The sequence below is a fragment of the Furipterus horrens genome, unplaced genomic scaffold (genome assembly GCF_987537825.1).
Source record: "Furipterus horrens unplaced genomic scaffold, mFurHor1.1.pri manual_scaffold_6, whole genome shotgun sequence".
Lineage (NCBI taxonomy): Eukaryota > Metazoa > Chordata > Mammalia > Chiroptera > Furipteridae > Furipterus > Furipterus horrens.
Genome location: NW_028327176.1, coordinates 82,258,523 through 82,278,081, shown reverse-complemented (window position 1 = coordinate 82,278,081; position 19,559 = coordinate 82,258,523). Strand labels below are relative to the sequence as shown.

Here is a 19,559-nt window from a genome sequence, read left to right as displayed (position 1 = left end):
GAAGGAGATGGGGACTGTTTGAAAGAAGGTGAAGGGATTAGTCAAAGAACATATATGCATGACCCATGGACATGGACAAGTGTGGAGATTGATTATGGAAAAGGGGGGCAGGCTGGGCAGAGGGGAGCAAAGGGGGAAATTTGGGACACTTGTAATAGCATGAACAATAAAATATTTGTAAAAATCCAAATATTAGAAATATGGTTTAGTAAATTATTAACAATATGATAGATTATAAAGTTAAATTATTAAGACTATGTAGCAACAGGGAAAAGTGTTAAAAACAGCATCAAGAGAAAATATAATATGAACTAGCATGCATACCAGCCACATAAATATGAAAATATGTGCATGTGTATCGTGGGTTGAATTATAAGTAGTAATTAAAAAGTATATGAAATAATAGTTTCAGTAGGGACACTGTCCCATCTAACATGGACTGGGAACTTAGTGCTGAACAGCAGCAGTGCTGGTGCATGGCTTCAAGCAGACAAGGCTGGCAGGTGGGGAGCTCCAGCCTCTGCAGCCTCGGGAAAGCACATGGCAATCCCTCTGGCTTCCGCACGTTACCCTGGGCCGGGTGACAACATCAGCTTGGGCTTGGCACTCCCTCATCTTCCCAGACTTTCATACCTTGAATAAGTCATAGAGTTCCTCAAGGTCTTCCAAGAGAAATGAGACTTCTGGGGTGACAACGCGGAGCTTGAGGAAAGAACAAACAGCAATGGAGTGAGATCTCTGTCTGCATCTGGAGTCAGAGACAGGAGGGGCTCTTCTTGCAAGTGTGGGACACCAGGCGCCAGCGCCAACTTCTATCCTTTCTGACACAAAGATCACCACATGGGAGCTTTCCCAGGGGGTTATCCTTACCTTTCTGATTCACACACTGGAGCCTCCAGACACATGTGTAAGTTCTAATGGAAGTTCAACACAAGCAAAGACAGTTTGGGCAAGAAGTTCCTCTTGGATAATAACTAACACTACAGGCCACGTGTGCTGGGCATTTTCTATATCCTACCTCCTTTAATCCCACGTCATGGGTATTATTATCCTAATTTTACAACTGGGAAATCTGTGGCTCACAATCTGTCTGACTCTATAACTCATGCTCTTGCTAGACCATGTTGCCTCTATTAAGTTTTTAATTCAGTGAACAAAAAAAATCCTGGCATTCTTATGTTAGAGACTAACAGGGGGACACCACAGGTCAGCACCTGACTGCTGTGAGCTGCCACGTTGAGGCCTCTACTCACCACGTTCTGCTTTGTGGTATCTTCATGGCCTTGGAGAACCCTGATCCTGTGCCTATAGCGCATGCGCTCAATTTGTTCCACAGACTGGTCTCCAAATTTCTGAGGGGAAACAAGGGATCACTCACTCACAGAATCCCTTCTATATACAGAGGACCCAAGAAGCAGCCCCAGAAACCTCCCTCAAGCCCATCTCCCCAGCAAGCTTCCACAGGATGGGTGGAGATGAGGCAGTGCCCAGTTACCTCATAGGAGTCCCGGATCAGGTCAGCAATGTCAGTCACAGGATAGGGCTCCTGGTCGTCAGAGAAAAATGTGTGATGGCTGCCAACTGGGCGTCCAGGGCTGTCCTCATTCTTAATGTGATCTAAAAACCTGAACATACCACCAAGCATTAAAGCACAGGTTTACCTTCTTCTGGTCACAGGGGCTATGACACATGTCACGGCACTTTCAAACACAGCTCATTTGTCTTCAAACACTGAGAAGACATCCATAAAGCCAGACTTGTCAATCTGGGCTCCATGGGTAGGTTTATAAGGGTCTGTGACTCTCCAGTGAAGTAAATCACAATATTCTGAAGTGAACCTTTGTCAGGCAACTTGCCCTCAGCTGCAAGAGACCTGGATTCCAGTCCTCAGCCTAGTGAGTCACACTAGGCCCTACACATAAAATGTCTGGATCCTCCAGTTGGCTGCCTGAGACCAACATTTCCTGGCGCCCACCTACCCCCATTCAAAGCCACTACAATTCCATCTAGACTCAAGACATTTGGATCTCCTCAGAGAAAACCATTGATAGGTCTCTCTCTTCCTGGAATCCCTTGTTAGAGAGGACGAGGGAAGATAGCACTCTTTAGCAAACATAGATGGCAGTGCCACCTGATGGACAGGCTCTGGGGGGACCACAGGGTGACAAATGGCAGGGAAGAAGGAAAACTTCTATGGTGACAGCCCTCCTGGGCACCTGCTGCTGCCCCCTCCTGTCGTCCCCCTCACAGAGTTGCAGCTAGTGTCCACTCTATCCCCAGTTAGCCACCACAGACAGCACCAGAGCCCACCTGCTGAGGACCATCAGGGCCTGCCCGTCATCCCTGCTGCTGCACAGGTCTTTGGCACAGGCATCCAGCACGGCCAGCCCCAGCTGGAAGACGGCTTTGATCCCATCATAGAAGAAGCAATCTACAACGTTCACTGCACTCTCCAGGGGCATAATGCTGAGGAACAGAGTCAGGAACCATGAGAGGGAGATGGATGCCAGGGCTGACGGGTCATTCAGATGCTCTGCCAGCTCGGGCAGGTGCTCCTTAATGAGCTCCTCAAATACAGACTGGTCCACTTGTGCCCCAATGACTCGGTGGTTGAAGTAGTCAGGAAGCATCCGCTCACACACAGCAACTAGCAACCAGAAGGCTTCCTCTTCCTTGGCGTACAGCAGCAAGACAGAGGTTAGGATGTTCATGGACTGCTCGGAGTTCACAGAAGAGGAACAGTTAGTGACCAGACCAGACAGGGCCATAGAGACATTAAAAAATGCAAAAGTCCAAATGACCTACAGAAGTCAAGATTAGGGTACCTCAACCACACTGACATTCATGCAGTGGAATTACCATGTGTCCTATCAACCTGGTCCTCACAAGATATATATATATACATACACACACACACACACACACCAGGCTGAATGATCAACCACCACTCTGTCACTGTCCCCATCTAGCAATGCTGGATTGAGCTGTCATACACAGCTCAGGATTAGATTAAATCCACCCATTTTCTGTGTTTGTGTACAGACAGACACACACACACAGACACACACATGTGTCATTCACCCATTGATTTTGCTTATTCACAGGAAAACAAAGTTTAAAATCTTATATTTTAAATGTCAAAAGCTTCTCTAATCCAGTCTTGGGCTGGGGAATTTTTGCTGTTCATTTCATGGTGTTTATTTTGTGCTTGGTTACTGCATCCCAGAGTAAACTAAACAAACTTCCTGAATCCTCAGAAACTGTTCAGAGGATGTCTTATCTCCACTCCTCCACTTGTGTTTCCTGAAGGAAGTGATCTGCCCCAAATATCTTTTTCCTCCCAAAATGGCAGTGCCATTTTAAAAATAATCCCTGTCAAGTCCTCATGGTCTGGAAAGGCAGAGATCCATAGCGGCTTTACCCATGCCACCCTCCAGTGGAGGCTTGCAGGGTCATGAAGACATCACCTCCCCTACTATGGGCTCAGCACATGTGATGCTCTTCTTAGGCCCTGGGAAAGTTTTCCAATCTCAAATGATCAGGCTGTCTGACTCTATGAAGATAACTTCCTTTGGCCTCATTTGATGCATTGTTTAGGGAAAGCAACCAAGCCCAGAGCCTTCACATGACCATCCTTGGAACCACAGACCCTGAGGCCTGGGTGGCCAACACATGATGTGGACTAAAGAATTCTGCTCCTTAGCACACACCTCACCTGGCAGTACCCAATTTTGGGGTTCCGGTGGGCATAGGCTGTCAGGACTCTCCTCAAAGCAGCGATTCCTGTTTCATTTTGGAAGGCGGGGTGCTCTGGTAAGGAACGGTGCAGGTCCCGTTCTATCTCCTCCGTCACCAGGCAACATTTTCCCATGGACTCCTCCACCAGATTACCATAGTAACCAGGATGTGAGGCAAGATCAGTTACAGCATCTGATGATTTAAAAGTAATTTTTCAGGGAGTTGATTACCAAGATAGTGTCAACATGGGAAGGGGGCCTGCCCTGTTGGAGGACCTCAGTAGGGCCTTGTTACCTAAGGGACGTGAAATATTTTGAGACCACATGAAAAATAAAAAGAAACATAGAATGTGGCTTTTCTAAGAATAATCTTATATAAAGAGGGGAAAAAGCTCATACTACAAATACTTCTATTAATATGCTTTTCATAAGTTGTATTCCCTAGTAACAGGAAGTGTTTGTATGTATGTATGTATGTGTATACATACACAATTTCCATGCATTAACTCAAGAAATTACTGAGCACCTATGTGTAAAGCTCATGAGAAGGTACAATTACTTTTAAGTAATGTTAACAGTTATTAAGGATCTAACAGCTGGTAGCAGGAAGCTACAGGCCATGTTCATTATGTACAAGATGACCAAGCACAGCTCACCCAGGGCCAAGCTACTGACCAGGCCTCTGACAGCAGGGACATCAGGGGATAAGTGAACCAATACCTTCTGAGGGTTCTTGTCACTCATAGGCCAGCATCAGCACCTGTGGTGTTAGCCAGTGTTCCCTCAGGGGGACTGGTCAGGTGGCTCCCAGTACTGCTGCCAGTTCAAAGCAAACAGGTTCCCAGAGGGCAAGGGAAGCAGAAAGCGCCAATTCTGCCTTTAACCACTAGTTAATGTTTTTCATTCTGATTAGGTTTAGTATCATACCTTCCTCCATCTGTCCCTTGTATTAACAGCTGTCACTCATTTAGCAACAACTTAAACAGTACAGCAACCTTTCTGCCACCAAATGAAACATTCTATCACCAGAAAGAAAAGATAGCCCTATATAAACTGACTAAGCACTTATTTTTTTAATGAAAAGTATATGTATGAACAGTCACTCCTCAGTATCCTTAGAGGATTTGTTCCAGAACCCCCATGGATACCAAAATCTGTGGATGTTCTATAAAATGGTGTAAGATTTGCACAGAACTTATATCTGCATATAGGCTACAGCAGGGTGTTCCTACACATCACTTCATTCACATGGATTCAGTGTAGTTCTTGGCATGTGGCAAGTTCAAGTGCTGCTTTTTCAAACTTTCTGGGACTTTCTTTCCTCAAATATATTTGATCTGTGTTGGTTGAATCCATAGATGCGAAACCCATGGATATGGAGAGCTAACAATACATACATATAAAATGTGTTAATTAAAGATACCTGGAAGACCATAAACCACTCTAGGTAGCCAAATTATTATGAGTAATGTTACTTTCTTTGCTTGCTTCTCCATATTTTCTTTTCAAATATGAATACAGACTGTTTTTATTAAATATAAAAATACAGAAGACACTTTTAATTTTAAAAGAAAGTGTTTCAATGGTGTACCTTTCGTAGGCGACTGCAGAAACAATTCTGAGGCAAGGGGGAAACTCAGGTGAGCAGTGACTAGAGAGGTTTCCATGACACTGATTATGGAAATGCACCCAGTGTGCCAGAAAGCTCGAACTCTGCATGCAGGTGTCTCTGGCTGGAGAGGGGAGGGGCTGGGCTACTTTGGGGAAGAGACGGAGGGCGGCGGGGGGGAGTGTGGGGAGGAGAGAGATGATTGGGGGTGAGAGGCCACCATGAGGGACAGGAAAAGTGAGCAGTGAGAGGATAGGCACCCACACATGCCCAGCCCCAAGAGGCTCGTTGCTGACATGAGCACAGCAGGGCTACCTGGAGAAAGTGAGCCTCCTCACCATGCCTCCCACAGCTTCCCTGCAGGGAGTGGTAGTCACACCAGGGATAACAGAGGCCTTTCCTTCCTGCTCACAGCCCAGTTCCTCTATCAAGTGGGACAAAATGGCTCATGATCAATGCAGAGACAAATGAGTGCTTTCTCAGGAGTCTCTGAAGAATTTTGGTCCCAATCTTGGCCCATCCCTCAGAAGGTGTCCCAGACAGCACCGAACAATGGCAAAGAAAGAGGCCTGGGGCCTGACACCAAAAAGGGTCAGTAATGAATAGGTCAAGTGATACAGGAGGAAGAACAGAGGAGAAATCTCTTTGGTTCTGTCTCTTGGGGCCATGTGTGTCTTTAAGGGAGGAGGGGCCAACAGAAAGTGTGCTCTGAGTAACTTATTTCAACACCATTGCAAGTAAACAGCTTATGAAGACTATTTTGTTTAGTATACTTTAGAACTCATGCCCTAGAAAGACATTTCACTTCCAGGGGGTTGATCAGGATTACATATAGACTCAAACTCATTTTTTTCTTTTATTGATTCTAGAGTGAGGGAAGGGAGGGAGAAAGAGAGGGAGAAAAACATCGACATGAGAGAGAAATACTGATTGGTTACCTCTCATACACCCCCCAACTGGGATCAAACCCATAACCCAGGCATGTGCCCTTACTGGGAATCAAACCCACAACCTTTTGGTTTATGGGATGACACCCAACCAACTGAGCCATACCAGCCAGGGCTCAAAGTCATTTTTAAAGGAGAAGAGATCACTTTAACCAGACCTCACACTGACAAGGAGGACACTGCAGCCCAGAGGCCCCAGGCACCTTGACCAAGACCCCACAGCTGTCACAGTAAGGTTCTGAAGTCTGGGCTAGGAATGTCACAGGAAGGATCTAGGATATATGACCACTATATACACACACTGCTCAGATCTCAGTCTCTGTTCCTGAGTCTGCTTCAGAAATCACGTTTGGCCTAGAGGCACCAGAACCACTTACCCGAGAAAAGCAGCCAGAGTCTGCCACGTAAAGACTCAGGGATCCCCATGGCTACAAGCTTCCGGATCTTCTCTGTGCGAAACATACATACAGTTCTGCCATATTCCACAAAGTGGTCATTCCACAGGCTTATTTTTATCTGTTCTCTGGACTGAAAATGAAAACATCCTTAACATTCAAAGCCCATCTGCAACTTCCACTGCAGCCCATCCACAATCCAAAATACAGGAATACCACCTCTGTTAACAGTGACAGGCAATTCCCTCAGCAAATAGTATTTCTGAACCTCTCCTAGGCACTGAGCACCAGCCTGTCAGGAGTTCAAAGCCCAGTGGAAGTACTTATGCAAAAAAAATGCCATTTTCTTGGCAAAGTGGATAGGAAGAAAATGTTTGCCCCAAGACAAATGTAACCCAAAGCAGATGGGAGAGTAAGGTGCAAATGGGAGGCATGAGAGGAAGCTCATCAGGACACTGACATGGAATCAGCTGCTGAAGCACAGGTCAGCTCAGAGGATAAAGGGGAGATCAAAACTTGCCCGGCGCTTCCTGACAGCCAGAAGAAAAACTGAAATCTGAAAAATTTACATTGCTCACACCATCAGAAACAAGATGCTATTTCTCTAGGCAATTAAAAATCCTTTAAAATTATCCCTGTATGGCAGAAATTTTTAGTTCCTTTTAAATAAGATGTTTATTTAATTATCTTTATTCTCTAGTAATGGGAGAAGTTTATACACACATTCAGTATTTTCATGTGTTTAGTCCACAAAAGTTAATTGGGTATCTTTGTGTAAGGCATAGGAGAAGGTACAGTTCTGAATGAATAAAGCTAATAATCAATTGTATAGCAGCCAATAATGGCTCAGGCACAGCTTGGGGTAAAAATGTTCACAGCCACCCTGGTCCTCATGATGGCACCCACCTGCCACAGCACCATTTCAAAGTATAATCTCTAGTCCATTTACCCAACTGCAAATGACATTTCTCTCAGATTCTCCCTCCAAAGATGAAAACTATTAAGTAAGTTTAACAAAAATATTTTTAGTTCAATAAAACAAGAACAGGAGACTCTGTCCCAGAAGACAAAAAAAAAAAAAAAAAAAAAAAATGCGGTTAAAAAGAGGCACACTCAGATCCCACGGAATAAAAAAAGAAAGACTCACTGGAAACACCCACAGGGACAGCACTGACAGCTCCCCTCAGAACCCAGAAGGGACAGCCACAGATTCCACTGTGTGACCACATCCTTAACACACACACACGTGTGCCCAGGCAGCAGGAGTCAGTGGACTCTTTCCACTTTGGGCCAATGAAACAAAGACCAGGGAGCTTACTGTTCCAGGTTGCCTGGCAACCTACACCACACCTGCCCTCCTAGATGCTGAGCTCCACAGTGGGTCAGATGGCTGGGAAGCCACACCCATACCAACTCTGCGAGGGCTGGGCCAAGCAAAACGTGCACCCACCATTCGTACATCAGGGCTCTGGCTACCCGACTGCTGCAAGACAGCTCGCAGGGCCTTGGGGTGCTGCCGCAGGTTCTGCTCTTCTTCACCTTCCTCATTATTTTGAGAAGACACCATTTTAAGATCTCCAAACTTGTGGTCACTGCACATGCTTGCTGGATGGAACACATGTGACATCTGGATTGGGGGAAACAAGAGAAAAAGAGAAGAAAGTCATTGCTTTAATTATAGGACAACCTTCATTTGATCTTTGGAAGCATGAACATAACAAACTCAAGCATGTCTATTTATAAATCAAGGGAAAAAGAGACTAACATGAGACCCAATGGGTTTGATCCTCGTGAAGGAGTATGGTCCACACTGCAACACCCAGGGCATGGGTCCAATGGGGACTAAAAAAGCACCATTCCTCATGTGCAGACTCATCTTCCCTCAGCTTCCAGACTGAAGAAGACCATCTCTAGAAAACAACTCTAGGGTATTGAAAACTATCTCCTGTTCTCCCTCTCACTTTGGGCAGATAGTTCAAGAAAAAGATGGGTGTGTAAGTACAGGAGACTAGGCCCCAGCAGACCAGGTCCATTTTTGCAGCTGTCCACCCTCAAGGACAATAAAATTTCTCTTTCAGCAAGTTATACCTGCCCCCAAACAACATCACCCCTTCTAACCTGGGGCGTTGGAAGACCCTTGTAACCTGTGAGTGGAGTGTCCCATTAGCCCCTCTAACCTGTGGGGTACACAGCTGTCAACTCCTTTAATCTGCATGGAGCCCCCTCTAACCTGTGGAACACCTACTTAGGACACTCAGTGCATCAAAAATGGTGCCAGACTGATACAAATGCCCCATCATCTCTGACATATGTTTCTTATACCCACGTGCATCATCATTATGTGCACTCCCCTTTGGAGACCACTGCCATAGAAGTGGTGGGAAAAAAAGAGGGTTTTCAATGTACGGAATCCCACTCTTTTGAAGGATCGTACCATGTCATCATCTTGCGAGGTGCTGTAATGCACAGGGTAGTTGGCGTGCACCTGCTTCAGCCGGATGAGCAGATTCTCCACCAGGTCATCTCTGTCCTTGAGTTCAATGAACTGGAATGCCATCTTGCTGCGGATACTAATGATGATGGGGTTGGGCAGCAGACTCGTGTCCTCCATCTTCTCAATGCTCACAACCTGTGAGAAGAAATTACACACAGAAGGTACAGCATAAAAGAAGGGAAGAAGGCATTTAATTACATAGTCAGAAATACCCACAGATAGAAAACCAAAATAAATAACTGCAATAAGGAACTGGAACAGAGGTTTAAAGTATGTACGGCAGCATATTCAAAACAGCTAAAATGTGGAAGTAACCCAAGTGGCCCTCAGTGGATGAGTAGATAAACCAAATGTGGTCTATACATACAACAGACTATTATTCAGCCTTAAAAAGGACAGATATTCTGACGCATTCTACAACATGAATGGACTTTGAGGACATTAAACTAAGTGAAATAATCCAGTCACAAAAGGACAAATAGCGTGCAATTTCACTTAACACAAGGTACCCAGAGTAGTTACATTTATAGAAACAGAAAGTGAAATGGTGGTTGCCAGGGGTTGGAGGTGGAAGGGAGAGGGATGAGTTGTTTAATGGGTATAGGATTTCAGTTGAGGAAGGTGAAAACAGTTCTGGAGATGGCTGCACAACAAAATGAATTACTTAATGCCGCTAATTAACATTTAAAAATGCTAAAATGGTAAATCTTGTTATGTATGTATTATCATAATTAAAAAAATAAGTATATAAAACAAATGGATTTCTTGCTCCACTCTTAAGTAAGAATATTTGTGAAATGATGACATCTGCTGCAGAAACAGGACATGGAGGTAGGAGATCAAAGGAATGAAGAAATTTTGAGTTTTTCTCAAGAAGAGTGCTTGCCAGCATGTTACAACAGCAAGACTCTGGGGTCCTGATGGGTAATGGAGTTGCGGGTACTGTCACTGCAGGGACACCCTGAGACCACAGGATGAGCTGTCAGAGCCAGAAGTGGACTCAGGTTGCCCTCATTTCCAAGAGGAGAATTATGGATTTGTATAAGAGGAAGGGACCTGATCCATATGAAAGTAAGCACTGTTAAATTTTCAACTAAAGCTTCAGGAGGGTATAAAAGCCAACCAATCTGACTTTTGTTTTCAAAAAGAGTGCTTTTTGTAAGTTGCCTCTTTTTCTCTTCCCTTTTGTGGGTGAAAGGGGAGGATTCATGCCTAAAAACTGTCATAAAGCTTTAATTGCTAGTCATGTGATTTTTAGTAACAGCTTTATTGATAATCAGAGGGTAACGTGTCCTGATCTCACGAATCACTTTTATACAAATTTCAAGTTGCCATAACAATAACAGAAAAAGCAACAGATAAATGGGCAATGGGCAAATTCAGGCCATGCTTCTTCCCTCTAGGTGCCTGTCCTTAGCCAGCAGTGAGCATCCCAACCTGCTGCCATCTTCCAGAGTAAGGTCTCTCCCTACCTCTCTGAGTGGGAGGATGACGTTGCAGCAGCCATCCTCCTTGCTGGCAAAGCAGATGTAACTGTCTGAGGTAAACATCCGCCCAACAGTGTGACAGCGACTGAAGGGTGTCCACAGCGCACAGTCCACAACTGCATGCAGCTTCTCTGGCCTCGGCAACCTGAAGAAGGCCCGGAAGAATTCATTTTGTGCTCTGGCTTCCAGGTGCCTGGTGAAGGAGGGAGACAGAATAATGAGGCAGGAACAGTGAATGAACACACTGATTACAAAGGAAAACACTTTTAAACCCACTGGCACAACCTGTTATTTAAATGAATACAAAATGGTGCTGTGCCTGTCCAGTTCCTGCACGAGTCAGCAGCACACACTCCACTTCAGAGCCGACTTTTGGAACAAGGACATAACGTTGAATGGGCTGCCTCTGCACGGAAGTAGTGTAACAAACTCAGAGACCAAAACACACAATCTTTCCAAGTTTAAGTAACATTGGGAATTACCATAAAACAATTGTGTAAGAATCCAGTATCAAAAAGTCAGATAATAACGAGTGTTGGTGAGGATGTGGAGGAACTGGAACTTTCATACACTGCTGGTATAAATGTAAAATAGTATGGCCACTTTGAAAAACAGCCCAGCTATTCTTCAAATGTTAAATATGGAATCACCATATGACCCTGCACTTGTAGGTACATACCCAAGAGAACTGAATACGTAAGTCAAAAACTTACACATGTTCATAGCAGAATTTTTCATTATAGCCCCAAACTGGAAACAACCCAAAGTCCATCAATTGATGAATAGATAAACAAAATGTGATATAGCCATACAATGGAATATTACTCAGCCATGAAAAGGAATGAAGTTGTGACACATGCTACAACTTGAATGAACCTTGGAAACATTATGCTAAGTTAAAGGACCCAGATACAAAAGACTACATATTGCCTGATTCTATTTATATGAAATTTCCAGAATAAGCAAAAATCTATAAAGACAAAAGAGATTTGTGATTGCTTAGGACTGAAGGAAGGGGGAGGAATAGGGAGTGACTGCTCATGAGTATGAAGTTTCTTCTTGGGGTGATAACATGGATCACAATGAAGACCGCTCAATTCTGTGAATATACTAAAAATCAATGAAGAATGGTACACTTTAAAAGAGTGAATTATATGGTATGTGAATTATATCTCAAAATATCTGAGTAGCAGGTGATCTCACGTCTGTAAACCATGGCACAAATGCTCCTCTCAGGACGTAAATCAGCCCAGAAGCCCAACAATGTTCACTACCCATTGTCCACACTTCTGGTGTGCACAGGCCACAGCCACAGCTGGAGAATAGCAGGGGAAGGTGCCTCAGTCATCCTATCTTTTTTTATCCTCACCTTAGGACATGTTTCCATTAGTTCTTATGGCGGGGGAGGGGGAGGTTGGGGGGGGAGAAAGTGAGTGAGAGAGAGAGACATTGATGTGAGAGACAAATATCGATTGGTTGCCTCCCATATGTGCCCCAACTGGGGATTGAACCTGCAACCCAGGCAATGTACCCTGACCAAGAACTGAATCAGCACCATTTCAGTGCATGGAACAACACTCCAACTGAGCCATGTGGCCAGGGTCAATCATCTTATCTTAACATTCAACATTTTACGAACCATAACCAGGCTGAGAACGCATGTGGGTTGATCAGAATCTGGAGCAATAACCACAAGTTTGTTACTGAGCTGAAGTTAACATGTACAATCATGCATGACAACTCTGCAGAAAATTCTAGACCTCAGCAATCAAGAGGTAGGTACTTCTCTTATTTCTCCACAAACCCAGAATTAGAGTTCTCCCTCTTAGATTAGGTAAAGATGTACCAAAAACAAATCTCACCCCCCCCCCCACCTTCGCCCATAACCTTTTGGAATACTTTTGGGAAGAACTGTGTCAGATCTCACACACAGGCTCTCACTCCCTCATATTCTGCATTCCACATACCTCCTGTGTCAGAGGCTTAAAGCTGCTTCAAGGCCAAATGCTTCCCCACATGCAGGCCGTGACAGGCTGGGGCAGGGGGGCTCTCCATTAGCTCAGAGTGTGAGAACTTTCCATCAGTGCTAAACAGAAAGCCTAGAGCCTCCTCTCCTGCCCTTCTGGAATAACTCAGTGTTCTGCAGCTAGTTTGCCTCACAAAGAAGCACAAAGATTTTCACAGGCTCTTGTTAGGTGCCTATGCACAGACCCAGGTTGGATGCAGTTAAAACTCTGGGAAATATCAAGAATTAGCAAGCTGGAAACAATGCAGGAAGGCTAGATGTGCTTTTTCTGAAAACCCAATTCTGCACATAAAACATTGCATTTCTCAAATGTGTGTTTGCTCTATAATTCCTCAAGAGCTCTGTGGAAATGGAAGGACACTGTAGCCAAGGACCACTGAGGTGGTGGGAGCATAAAGTGACCTACCCTCAGACAGCAGAGCCCCAACACCAGGATCTCAACAACACTGGGCATCAGTGTTTTCACCCTCCAGAAAAGGCTCCTGCCTTCCTCCTCTGCTCTCCATCCTGTCCCAGAGAACACCTAACGACCACAGAGCAGCCAGGCTGCTGCAGGTGGGAGACATGGGCCTTTCCTGGTGAGGGCGGTTGTTCAGCACTGCATGAGCCCCAGGAATGCCTCAAGTGGTCCAAGAGGACCCTGCTAGGATCAGAAGGTGAAAGAGTCGAACAAATTAACACGCAGCTTAGGCACTGCTGGTGGGGATGGGGAAAACAATAGCAAAGGGATGAAGCTGGGCAGAGAAGGCTGGGGAGGGTCTGAAAAGCTGTTGGTAGTTAAGTATGAGCCACTGAGGAACTACTACTGAGGACATCAGCCTCCAGGCAGACACTGTCTACCTTTAGGTACTCGCAGGAAGAACTTACTTACATCACGAGAAATCGTTTCCATTGACTATACTGCAGAGTTTTCCTCCAGCACTTTCAATGCATCCAAACAGACTTGAATGAAGATACTAATTTCTACTTGGTGAAGCCCATCACTTCTCCAATATCTCCCCCCCAAACTGGCTGGTTATACTTTTCTCACACGATCATTCAAAACTTCAGAATTGATATTTCCCATATGAAAATTTCAGGACCAGTAATTTATTCCCTCCCTCCTTCTATTCTCTCTCTGGAGGCTCCTGCCCGACCCCAGTTACCCTGCCCTACTGGATTCTGGGTGGCTGCACACTGGAGAGCCCAGGGCCAGGCACTTCTCCATGAAGCATGAGGGCTGGGCCAGTGGCCCTGTGTTTTGCCAGCTCTAACTTGTCTATCAAGTTGGATCCTGTCTGATCCTGGAGTGACAACACATCATCTCATCCTCACTGCTCCCACCAGTACGAGCCTTGCTCTGCTGTGTCCGTTAGTCCCTCAGCAGTGAGCAGCATTCATGACAAACCCATAATCACCAGGCTCATGACCCCAAAGGCACCTTTCTAAAGCCATTATCTGGGAAGGGAAGTGAAAATATATCAACAAAACAGAGCCTGACGACCATTCCAACATTTCTGACCATGCCCTTAGCGTGAAGAGACTGTTTTCCTAAACTTTAAACCTGGGTTCTCTTGACAGGATGCCAAGTTAACTGAGTCATTACCTGTTTATGTCCTCATGTTCATAGGCCCCTGTCTCCATTACAGAAAGCTACAAATGAGCACTGGTAGAGACTTGGTGGGCAGCAACATACATTTCATTTTTAGAGAAAGTCAGAGTACAGTGGCCAAAAAAGCACGCCTGCACCAGAACACTGCTGTCCGTCTTGGGCCAGCCTCGGCACCTCGGAACCTGGCAGCTTTATCACCAGTCGCCACTGGGGCCCTTTATCCTTCTCTCTCTTCCCCATTTTCTTTTTTTACTGTTTCAAATTCTTTTTTTTAATATTGATCTCCATCTTAATATATATTTACTGATTTTGAGGGAGGGAGAGAGAGAGAAACATCAACTGGCTGCCTTCTGTACACACCCCAACCAAGGGTCAAACCCACAAACTAGGCATGTGCCCTGACAGGGAATCAAACCTCCAGCCTTTTGGGGTATGCGATGACACTCCAACCAACTGAACCACCCGGCCAGGGCTTTCAAATTCTTTATTATACATTATGGTCATACAATTTGAGGCTAGTTAAATACAACAGGTTTTCAAATTTTCTTTGAATATTTTCTAGATTACTACATGCAAATGACCATGAAAATATTTTGAATTTATATATTTTGAAACTCTGAACAGGCACTTATATGAGAAAACATTACCATTCACTGATATCTACATTTAAAATAAATTCTCCAGCACTTGACAGAAGTTTAAAGAATGTAATTTGGGTTACTCAGTTTACTCATAAAGTAAAGCTAACTGACAAGACTTGCACCGAAGTGTATGAAAAATATTGGTACAAAAACCAATGAACCATAACTGAAAAGTTTCACACAACAGGCTTTATCATTTTAGTTCTTATTCTCCACATAAAGTGTATTCGGATCAACCTTATGCATATAAACGGAGGACTACAGTCCTTTTTTTTACAGACTTTGAACAAATGACTTAAATTTAGTGTTAAAAAAATTAAACAGTGGGTGAAATTTAAAATTGAGTTTGAACAAGCCAAAGTTCCAATTTAACAAACATGAAATAGTCCAGATCGGGATAACTATATGCTTATCAGCAGGAAACCCGCCCCCGCCCTCAACTACTCCCCTGAAAAGGAAAGAGAATATTTTTGAAGTCCAGAAAATATATTTGTGTGTTTATGATAAAAAGATTCCTTAAATTAAAAAAAATAAAAGTATTAATGAAAAAATTATATGGCTTTATCAAATTCTAAAATGCCAACACACAGCCAACTCCACATTGCAGAAAACATACAGTGGACCTGCTGGACAGTACTAGCAAAATGGTTACTTAAGGTGCCAAAAATTTTTTTAAAGACTTCAATGACATGCCACATAATCCCTTGGGGAAAAAAGAAATTCTTACCAGAGAAGGCTTCAAAGAGAATAAAATTCAGGAAGCCATAGAATGGTAGACTCAGAAACACCTACAATGCAATATTCCATATGCATTTCTCAAATATACATGTGAAAACATAAATGCAGCCCTGGCAGGGTGGCTTAGCTGGTTGGAGCATCATCGGTACACCAAAAGGCTGCGGGTTCGAACCCTGGTCAGGGTGCCTTCAGGAGGCAACCAATATCTCTCCCTCTCTCTCCCTTCCTCTCTCTAAAATCAATAAACATATTCTTGGGTGAGGATAAAAAAAACACATGAATATATTACTCAAAAATATTGAGATTCCATGCTTTTAATCTCTGCAGGATGTAAGGGCCACTCTTGTTTTCTAATTTTATTTGAACACAAAATAATTAATTTTAGAAGTAGAGAATAAGAAGTAATTATTAGCATAAAAAAGAGAATAAATGGATTTATAATCAAATTGTACGTAAGGCAAAATTACAAATATCAGCCTACTCATGTGAATATCTTTAATGTTTATACTGATGCATATGAATGCTTATCATCAAATCAAAGTGTGCAGTAAAAAAAAAGGTAACTTAAGAAAAGTTTCAGTGTCTCAAAGAAAAACTGAAGAATATTTAGTTACATACTGTCGTAAAATAAATGCATCACTGTAAGATAAAGGAAGACTATTATAAATGGACTCTGGCCTTTTCCCCTCTACATGCTGCAACTGGTTATGAGGTTTTTGTCTTTTTTTTTCCTCCTAGTCAGTTCACACTTCAGGCTGTTCAGCAGATGCCTGTGATTCTGGTGATTCAAATTGCTGGTAGAAGTTTGTTTATTCTCTGTTTCCTCACTTTTTCAGGAGCTCTTCTCCATGAAATGATCTCTTGCTATCTAAAGTACCTTCTGTCTTTTCTCATCAAAAAGGACTAGATTCAAAAAGTACCTTACTGAAGGTTTTTTTCACATCTCTAACTGCTGAAGTTGGCTCATATTCTGCAAAAAATAGTGTTATTTTACTGGTGCACGATCCATTATTTCATATTAGGCAATTATTTCTGTTTCTGTGTGGTACTGGGTCCAATTCCTGTGATCTCTTTTTTGATCAGTTGTAACTTCACATGTTGGATTTTTATTTTTACCAATAAGAAGTAAACTTTTCCAATAATCACATCCTTTAAATAATACTTTGATTTATTATATTCAAATTATATGTGTAGATAATCTTTAATGCCCACTTCCATGTTAACAGCTTGTTAACTTCAGAGTAGGTAGCAAGCCAGTGGACAATAAGATCATATTCTTTTACCAAGTCTGTCAGACTTCTTACTATTGTCACTTTAAGAAAATACCTCCAGCAGACATTGACCCCAGTGGCTTTTCAACTTGCATAAATTCACAATCATAACTCTGTTCTGGGTCAGTTCTCCAGGTAAGGCTAGTCTACAAATTCTTATTACTGAAAAGTTTAATTTGACCTACAAACTCAATGCTAATTCCTTGGTGCTCTAGCCTTTTGCCAGGTTCTTAAAGGCTAGGCTTACCTTTCCTGATACAGACTCCCATCATAGAGTACAGTGTGTTTCTACTCTGTCACCTTCAGTTTTCATTTCCCGCAATCTTCCTGGTTTGCCAATCATTAAGGACAACATCTATCTCACAAATGGAACCAAAAAAGGCACCAAGAAAACTCATAAGTGCCATGCTGCCATGTCCCCCTACTTCACTCCTCTTTCCTCAGCCACTCTTCCCACTTTTTAATAGTTCCCGGAGTAGAAGGGGGCAGCCTTGTAGAATTCACCTGATTCTGAAAACTGCCAACACTGATTAATTTTCTTCCATAATGGATGATTTTACCTGAAGAGTCTTAATTGATACAGGCCTTTGATCTCCCTCCTCTTTCTTCATGAAAACTCTAAACACACTGCTATTCTGAGACCACTAATTAGAAAGATATTTTCCCCCAAATTTTCAGAGAAGACAATACATTTGTTTAAGGAGTAATAGGAATGTTAAAATAGATGAATGACAAAAAAAAAATTTTAGTAACTAGTGGTTTCTAAAAAATTAAACACAAAATAACATATGATCCACTTCTGGCTATACATCCAAAAGAATTGAAAGCAGGGCCTTTTTTTTTTTTTTTTAAATCATTACCCAAGGACATGCTTATTGACTTTAGAGAGAGGCGAAGGGAGGGAGAAAAACATCAATGTGAGAAACATCTATCAGTTGCCTCTTGCATGGGCCCTGACCAGGACCAAACCTACAACCTAGGCATGTGCCTTTAGACTGGAAATCAAACCTGCAACCTCTTGGTGTAGGGGACGATACTCCAACCAAATGAGCCACACTGGTTAGGGTTGAAGGCAGGGTCTTGAAGACATTTATGTAGAGTCATATTCACAGCAGGCATTATTCACAATAGTCAGAAGGTAGAAGAAACTTACAATAGCCATGGATGAATGAATGGGTAAGCAAAATGTAATATAAATATGCCCCCCCCAAAAAAGGAAATTAATATATTCATGCAAAAAAAAAAAAAAGGAAATTCTGACACATGCTACAACAACAATGAACCACTGAGGACATTATGCTAAGTGAAATAAGCCAGTCACAAAAGACAAACACTGTATGTTTCTACTTATATGAGGTATCAAGAGTAGTCAAATTCATAGCAATAAAAAAATAGAATGGCGGTTTCCAGGAAAGAAGTAAGGGAAAATGTGGAGTCGTTCTTTAATGGGCAGAGTTTCAGTTTTGCAAGATGAAAAGAGTACTGGAGATAGATGGTTTTGATGGTTACACAACAACAGGGATTTAAAAATGGTTAACATAGATCCAAGATGGCGGAGGAGTAAGTGGAAGCTACACTAACCTCCTCCCAGGAACAATCTGAAATTACAACTTAATTGTGGAGAAATCATCTGGAATAACCAACTGAACACACTAGCTGAGAGAAGTCTTATAACCACAGAGACAGAAAGGGCCACTTAATCACAATGCAACTGGTAGGAAGTGCGGAGACGTGAAAGGGCTAGCAGGGCTCCCACAGGTGGCAGCTGAAGGGACTGAGAAACAGCTCAGCAGTGATGGGGGTTCCCCCTGAGAAGGGCAGGGTCTAAACCCCCAGCTGGGCCTCCCAGACTACAGCAACAGAGTGGAAAGTAAAATAGGATCTAGCTGTGAAAAGCAAAAAAGCCACAGGGATTTTTGCTGGCCAGAAAGATACAGCTGGAGACAAAGAGCTCTTTAACGGATCACGTACGAAAATATTTTGGCAACCATTTACCCTGGGTTTAAGCAGACGGAGGGCAGAGAGGCCAAGAGACACTTGAGGAGAATTTGGGGCGGTGTCTTTGAGGAAAGAACTGATGGAGCAGCTGACCGGGTCCCAGTGCTGACTCATTCCCAATACTGCAAGCAGACCATTCACCTACAAGTGATGTCAGCCTGAGGGGAAGCAAAAGCCCTGCCCTCAGGAATTAATCTGCCCCACCCTCAGTGCACAGACAAAAGCAGGAGATCTCTGGTAGTCTCCAAAAGGCTGCCTAGGCCCAGACTGGTACACAATCTGACATCGGCAGGGGTAGATCCAGGAAGTGCAGATCAATCTTAGAAGCAGCAACAAAGAAGAAGAGTCACAAAAATGGAGAGAGAAACAACCCCCCATCGAAAGGAAAGAAGGAATTCCCGGAGAGAATGCTAAATGAAATAGAGGAAAACAGAATATCAGACATGGAATTCAAAATATGGATCATAGGGAAGCTCAATGAGCTCAAAGAAAACTACAAAGAACTCCAGGGAAACTACAAGGACCTCACTGAGAATTACACCAGCATGAAAAAGGGCACAGAAGCTATCAATAAGAGCCAGGAGGAAATGAATATGATTTCTGAATTGAAGAACACAGTAGAAGA

The 19,559-nt window shown here is 43.3% G+C and overlaps 1 protein-coding gene and 1 pseudogene across 4 annotated transcripts in view; both read right to left on the bottom strand.

The window, feature by feature from the left end:
• The window catches only part of TBC1D8 (TBC1 domain family member 8), a 150,633-nt gene that overhangs the window by 15,645 nt on the left and 115,429 nt on the right, over positions 1–19,559 (bottom strand). For all 4 annotated transcript variants that reach the window (XM_090281932.1, XM_090281933.1, XM_090281934.1 and 1 more), the window contains 9 exons: positions 10,655–10,862; positions 9,123–9,317; positions 8,139–8,315; positions 6,671–6,821; positions 3,716–3,930; positions 2,311–2,714; positions 1,496–1,625; positions 1,254–1,352; positions 634–702 (listed from right to left, as the gene is read on the bottom strand). In XM_090281932.1, coding sequence (XP_090138058.1) covers positions 634–702; positions 1,254–1,352; positions 1,496–1,625; positions 2,311–2,714; positions 3,716–3,930; positions 6,671–6,821; positions 8,139–8,315; positions 9,123–9,317; positions 10,655–10,862 — 1,648 coding nt within the window. The remainder of the gene's footprint in view (positions 1–633; positions 703–1,253; positions 1,353–1,495; positions 1,626–2,310; positions 2,715–3,715; positions 3,931–6,670; positions 6,822–8,138; positions 8,316–9,122; positions 9,318–10,654; positions 10,863–19,559) is intronic.
• LOC150006625 (vacuolar protein sorting-associated protein 26A-like) lies at positions 16,498–17,334 on the bottom strand (annotated as a pseudogene).